Source organism: Lactuca saligna, chromosome 7, assembly GCF_052625555.1.
Source record: "Lactuca saligna cultivar CGN05327 chromosome 7, ASM5262555v1, whole genome shotgun sequence".
NCBI classification, from domain to species: Eukaryota; Viridiplantae; Streptophyta; class Magnoliopsida; order Asterales; family Asteraceae; genus Lactuca; species Lactuca saligna.
Genome location: NC_136423.1, coordinates 34,374,686 through 34,382,500, shown reverse-complemented (window position 1 = coordinate 34,382,500; position 7,815 = coordinate 34,374,686). Strand labels below are relative to the sequence as shown.

Genomic DNA, 7,815 nt, shown 5'->3' with positions numbered 1-7,815 from the left:
GAGGACAACTTACACTTTCAATTTTCAAGTAAAAATTTCCAAGAAAGAAAGACCATATTTTCTATTGCACATGATCTATATTCTCGTCTTCTTATCAATTCATAGTCAATAGTTGGAGAATACAATCAATACAGGTGTTGTATGGGAACTAACCTGAATGATAGGGAGCTGATGAACCAGGATATGCATGCGGCGGATATCCACCAGCACCGTTTGATGGATACCCACCATATGGGGGATAACCAGCAGGAGGATAACCATACCCTTGAGGAGGGTATGTTGTATGTTGTGGGGGATAGTGTCCACCACCACTACCATATCCACCAAGAATCGGGAAGAGTCCTTTCTCTCCGTTATGTCTGTTATACCCATCCATCTTTTTCACCTTGATACTACTTTGACAAAAACTGGAATGGACATGAACATATATAAGAGATGATATTACAAAAAGAAATTCAAAGGTTGCCACTTAAAGAAACACACATGCATCTGAACCCAGATAAAGGAAAACAATATGATAATTGTAACAAAAACATATATCATGACAGTATGATTAACATGCAACATACATATAAAAATGAGAGATTTGATACCTAACGAAATTGAGTGTTTTATGATTTCAATTTTGTAGGTTAAAGCTATGATACAACTTGCAAGAGATATAGAGAAGGGCAAACTGTTATATAGGAAAGCGGGAATCTGATTCACGCGTTGCTTAGTTTCCTAATATATATATATATATATATATATATATATATATATATATATATATATATATATATATATATATATATATATATATATATATATAGATGGAGAACAAAACATGTGGTGAATATATCTCATCATTTCAATTATATAATATAATATAATCAATAATGTTTATTCTCTTCACATTTATGGTCGAAGATAAGAACCTGTCTTTAATATATTCAACTATTTTACAATTTTTACCTACAATTAACTTAATTATTAATAATTATTGTAGTTTTATATCATGAAAGCAAAAGAAAAAATAGAATACAAGAGGACTATAAAGTAATAAAACGTATCATACTATCATAGGGACATAGAAAACAAGTCGGGATAAGACTGTCTCATCCATAAGTGGGCCAAAGCCCATAACTTTAAAAAAAAAAAAAACCGAATTTTGTTGATTAAGCTATGCATCAGTATCACAAATACAATATAACAAGAAAACCTTATTAAAATTCAACATATTTTCATCAAAGTTTTAAAAAAACCAATATATAATCTTTTGTACGTTAAAACCTTTATATTTTTTAAAATGTATCATTTAAAGCATTGAGTTTGGTAAATCCTAGATAGTTAAAAATGTTATGTAATCGATTCATAAAGTTTTAATTGTTACAACTCATTAGATTAAAAAATTTCAAAAAAATATGAGGGTTTAAATGCACAACAAAAAATTATATAATGATTTTTTTATTTCTTTCATGAAAATAGATTAAGTTTTTTTAAGTGTAGAAAACCTTAAATAAGAAATTCAGAAAATATAAGGATTTTTGTGCACTAAAAACTAATATAATGCCTTTTTTTAAGCATTTGATGAAAATACACATGGTTTTTATGAGGTTTTCTTATATAAAAAATACGAAAGATCAGGTTTTTTTTTATTAAATTAGTCTTAATTGGTAATTCTTGGATAACTTATGGTAATTATTGTTTTTTTATAAAATATGAATATATTATTAGAAGCCCTAATATAAGATATATATTTGGAATCCATTAATTTCTCTCCAAAAAAGATCTTATGGAGAGATGGAATACTCAACCATATATCACGATATAAGGGCCGTGTCACATCAATATGAGATATACTTACACTCCCCCCGAGACAAAAGTTTGATGAGGTCAGACTATGATGTGTTAAGCCACAAAGATACGAATGTCGACTCTGATACCACGTAAGATATATGTGGAGTCTAAAATTGTCATATTATGATGATCTTTATGGTAGAAAGAAGTCCTATTATGACGATCTTTGTGGTGTTCAAAAGAAAAAAGAAATTGCTTAAGAAATAGAATAGGGTATGATCAAATAGGGTATGATCAGGCAGTATTTTCAAATAGCATGAGAGAGAGAGAGAGAGAGAGTTGTTGTTGTTGACTTTCAATTAAAAAATGTGTAACTGGTTGTTAGCTTAATTTCTTGTTTTTTCTAAGTTCTGAATTCTAAAAGATTGACTCTAGAAAAAAGAATATGTGTCTGTGTCTGGCTTGACTTTTCTTGGAAGGATACGAGTTTGGCAACAATTTTTGTTTTAGAAAGGATTTTTACAAAAATAAAAGGCAATAAGATGAGTTTGGTGATGTGAGAATAAATACATTTCAATGTGGAAAGTAAGGTTGCACTAACTAGATAAGGCACCTCAGATGATCGCAAGGATTATAGAAGGTAACTGGAGGTGGTGGTCGGTGGCAGCATAATTTTTTTGAACCAAATGTTGCGATACCATGAAAGATATTAACTTGTCTATAAGAAGTTTAGACAGTGTTTGACATGCCACAACTAGCTGATAAGCTAGTTTTTTTTAGCTTTTTTAAACTATCTTCTTTAGTAAGCCAAAAAGTAGTTATAAGCTAGTTTTTTTTTTTTTTAATTGTTAGACTAGATTTTCAAGAGTTTTTTTTTTTTTTTTTTTTTTTTTTTTTTTTTTTTTTTTTTTTGAAATATTCCAAACATACATTTAATTAATTATAGGAAACTCATTATCTTAAATGTCTTTTATGTCTTTTACATCTTCCATCTAATTTATCAAATAGTTTTTACCAAAAGTTATTTTTTATCCGCTAACTTTCAGCTAACAGTTAACTTTTCAGTTATAGTTATCAGCTAGCTTTTCTGTTAGTATGTTAAACATAGCCTCAAAGTTAGATTACATAGTGTGTCATGTTTGTGGTATGGGGGTGGAGTCTACTATGCATACTCTTTTTATGTATGTTGTTTGTTTGTTCTGAGGTGTAGACGACGATAGTTATGTGGTGCGCGATAGTTGTTCCCCAAATTTGATTAATTTCATAATGACTTTCTTGGTTGATAGTTGTCGGCTAACATGATAGTAGGCAAGAAGGCTAAAAGTAGTATGGATCACTTGGTGTTGGATGTTATGGATCGAGCCGGAAAGCATGTGAAAAATGGTCTAGTTGATAGCATAATTATGTGCTCCTTTAATTGGTATGATAGTCGCAACCCTAAATGTAATGTTCATTAGGTTGATTGGCTTAAAGTCTCGTTGTAATTTATTTTAGTCTGCTTTTTGCTAGATTGTGGTTTTTAAATAACATGGTTGTTCAAAAAAAAATGGTTTCCTTTTTCTCATTAATCATAATGGGCATTTATAAAGTACAAAAGATAATCCAATAGTATACTAAAACTTTGTTAACATGAAAACTATGACGTGTTTGATATGAAACTTTTAGCTTTTAAAAAAGATCACTCGAGAAAAAGGAATTTTTTTGGCAGCAAGTACTTTTAGTTTTTGTTTAAAACAAAAAATCAAGAATTCAAATCTACTTTAAATAGTTTTTGTAAGCTTTTAGCTTTAAGTTTTTAACTAATTTTATATATTTAAGAACCAACACCTATTTTTGTTAAACAATAAATAAAAACTACAACTTCCATCTACTTTTTGGCAGCAAGTACTTTTAGTTTTTGATTTGGTATGTTTAGAACTTTGGATAACCATGCCAATATTATCAAATTTTGTCGACTACCATTATTAAGGGGTGCTTGAGATTTTTTATTTAAAAACTATTAGTTTCTAAGATATTAAAAAGGAATGTAAAAAAATTTTGGATTATCTTTTGGTATCAAAATGTAATAAGTTGATAAATTATTTTTTAATGTTTGACAAATTGTGCTTATACATGTAATAAAGAAATAACTTAATGAAAACTCCTTAAATAAGTTAATAAGTTAAGAATAGATAACTTATAATTTTTATTATTTATTTAAATCAATAAGTGTTTCAAATACATTAAACTCCTTATTGTCGGTGTTAAACCGTAATAAGTCAGTAAACACTTTAAATAAACAATCCCAAACACTCCTATGTTAAAGAAAATATTAATCCCTATAAATGTTTATGAAGTATTAATTTGTGTTTTATTATGACTTTTATTAATTTTTTTCAAAGTTAAATAAAGATTTGAAAAAATTTAGTCCTAAAAACATAATTTTTTTAATAGCACAAGATTTTATTAAGAAAAGGATCTTGCAAGATGGTAGAAATACACAACTACTACTATTACTATAATTTTAGTGGGATTGGGCCTCTTTCCACAACTACTAAATACAATATGAAATATGAGAATTGCACCATGTTATCATGTTCACACTAAACATTTTGGCCTAATGTTTTATCCAATATATAATGTAAGTAGCAAGTCTTACACCAATTTCGAAATATAGGATCACACCTTGTTAAAGACACATGATGGAATTTCTCTCTTGATCCACAATAATAAGTAGCATAAAGCTTCCATAAGCTTAGACTTTTCATTATTAAGATGAGTCATACAACTCCCACAATAGCTTTAACCAAGACAAAACAGGTGCAGATTAGGGGTGAGCTAATAGACCGTTTTACTAAATCGAATCGAACCACATACACACCAGCAGTTCGATGATCGATTCCCCTAAAATGCCCTCATTAGTTCTTGGTACTTTCGGGTTCGATCCGACTGGTTCTCAGGAAAAACTGGTACTGAATCAGGATGTGAAAGGTCATTACTTAGAGCAACTCCAACCCACTCCCATTTTCTATTATTTCCTTCATTTTTCCACCATTTCTCTCCAACCATATCTCATTTATTCCTCCGTCTAGGGGAAATGAATAATATAACACCATATTTTGTGTTATACTATTAATTTCCCCCAAAATGGGGATGAAATTTGAGTTGTCGATTTTAGTCCCTCTTTTTATATATTTATATATTTCTAGTTTTTTTTATCTACTAATTATAATTTAAATGTAATATTTAATACTTATAGTATAGTGTTATATATTAAATTATATTAATTAATTATAAATATAAAGTTTTTTTTATTAAATTCATATTAAAATTAAATACATATTGAAATTTTAAAACACGATAACGTATTTTACAAAAGCTTATAATTACTGTCGATAGATGTTTTGCCCTCCCTAACCCCAAAAATCGATAGCTCTAAAAAATCAACCAAAACTTGTATAAATAGTCAAGTTGCTTCACTCATTCGTGTGTATTAATATAAATTGGGTTCCCTCAATGGAGGATACTAAAGTAAGTGTTCTAATTGTTTTGTATCATTCATGTTATTCTATAATTCTCTAGTATAAATTACTCGTGTTTACTCTTAGGATGACCATTGGAATTGTATTGTTTGATAAACCTAGTTGTAATGCTATATTGTTTATGACTTTTATGTTTAGGATGATGATATCATTTTTGAGAATACATAACAAATAAGACAATGTGGAACAAATGAATAAACGATAACAAAACCCAATTAAGGGAATAAGATTTCGGATAGTTTGAAGTACTTTGTCGTGGTCTATATACAAGACAATGATTGAGTTGAATGGAAGAATGGAAAATACAAGTTTTTCTCCATTTCTCCATGATGCTTAAAGATGATATATAGAAGAATGGTATGTCTAACTTGAAAAACATTTTCCTATATTTCTCTAATTATTATGGACTTTTGGCACTTTATGTTTCTCAAACTATTATGAAGGATGAAGGGTCGTTTGTTAAAGATTGCTTTAATCCTAATGTAGAGTTAGTTGAAGGATGCTCTGAATCCTTAATGTGCATAGGAACTATTTTTATGCAACATTTCCTAAATTATTTCAACCTTTTTCTAAATATTAGTATCGAGTTATTATAAAGGGTGAAGGTTTTCTTGCTCAAGATTGGTTTGTCTCAATGCAAAGGTAGTTGAAGGATGATATGAAACCCTAATGTGAATGGGAACCGCTTTTTGTACATCCTATCCTAAAGTGTTGCATTACTAGGTGTTGCATCTATTGTTAAGTTTCACATTTTATGCAACCTTTTTCATTTATGTTGCATGGTAGTTTTGGAGTGTTTTTAGGACTTGAGTTTGTATGCCTACATTTATGGCGTCAGATCTGAGATTTTTTTTTTATATCAATCATTCATTTTAACTTCTCCTCATCGATTTCTTTAGCCAAGAAACAAACGTGTAACTCCTTGTTTCCATTGAAATCAATAATAGTTCCTTTGTGGTTTACTCATTTGTGTTTCCACTCAAATTCTTGTGTTATACTCTATGAATTTATGTGGTCTTAAGATTTCTTCGTATTACAACAAGTTTTGTGGATACTGGTATGATTTGTAGTTGACGCTCATTTAGGTTTCAAACTTATATTGGTAGATGTAAAGTGATTCTAGATACATGTTAAAAAATGGTATTTATGTAAATGTTGTTTTATGGGTTTAAATAATATGCTTTGCATACATGAGATTTGACATTGGTAACTGTTGGAAATAGTGTTCAGTATCATTAATTAGTTGGTAATATTTCTGAATAATAACAATGTTATTTTGGGTTGATCTCATAACACAATTAGCAATAATGAATTGGAGAAAAAGTAAATTGTTATATTAAGTAATAATAAATTAATTGGAAATTATTTTTCTAATTAATTAAATGTTTTTAATTAATTAAATTTGAATATTAATTAATTTTTAGATATTATTTGAAATATTACAGAACCTCCTAGATATGTAAGGAACGATTTTGATATCCCTTGGATAGTGGTAAGGCAAATTTTGATAAGGATATGGATTATTCTTGGGAAACTAATCAACTTAAGGATTCTTGATGATGCATATAAATAGGATGTTAGGGATCAAACCCTAGATGAATTTTTTCTCTCTAATTTCATTCCCCTCTCTCCTCTCTCGCTCCATATTGACGATAATATAACTCCTCTCCAAGGGTTATTGCTTTTCGTGATATCCCTCATTAGGGTTTCCTTGGTGTTGCTTCTTGGAGTCTTGGGTCTGACTACATTAGAAAGATTCTCCTTTGAGTCCTTCATCCATTGCAAAAATTGTCAATCACAAAGTCTCAATCAAGAGATCAAGAGGTATCTAATATATCATTCTTTTAGTTTGATTTTAAAGTACGTTGCTTAAACTAACAAAACCTACATCTTAGGGTGCGTGTACATTTTGGTTGATTTTTAATTGTTTTCGCTACCTAGTTAATGTGTATTTGATGCTTAAAAAATCGAACATTAAAAGTCGTGTATTTGATGTTTAAAAATTCCATCATTAATAGTCTTAGGTAATTTAATTTTTAATATGTTCTCTTATTTACTTAATGTATTATGGGTTTTGTAAATCTTTTTGGAAATCGGTGGGAGATATGCTTTCCTACATAGTTTGGATTCGTGATTAGGTTTGAGTATGGGTCGCTCCCATACATGCATGCACTGTCATGGAAAAGGGTCTTTTGATTACATTCATGGCATGGAAAGGGATCCATTAAATATATATTTGGTACATGTGCTGGACATGGAAAATAACAATATAATCATCTAAGATTACCATTATCTTATTATTGTTCATTTGCATGTGTAAAATTTGTAACACCCAAAATAATCAAGTCTAATGTAATTCAACTAGTGTATTTCTTGGCTTAGCTTTCCATATTTCATATTACTACTTAGATTTTTTTTAAATCAATTTTCCATAAAAGATGGATTAATATATTATTAAATATAATGAACATAAAAAGCAATTCAACATACCTAAACAACTTAAAAGAAGACGCAT

The 7,815-nt window shown here is 29.1% G+C and overlaps 1 protein-coding gene across 1 annotated transcript in view; it reads right to left on the bottom strand.

The window, feature by feature from the left end:
* Positions 1-715, bottom strand: part of LOC145004024 (uncharacterized) — a 1,149-nt gene extending 434 nt beyond the window's left edge. The window contains exons 1-2 of the mRNA XM_078962928.1: positions 594-715; positions 154-407 (exon numbers count right to left, since the gene is read on the bottom strand). Of these exons, the coding sequence (XP_078819054.1) occupies positions 154-376 (223 nt within the window). The 5' untranslated portion in view covers positions 377-407; positions 594-715. The remainder of the gene's footprint in view (positions 1-153; positions 408-593) is intronic.
* Positions 716-7,815: the final 7,100 nt, after the last annotated feature.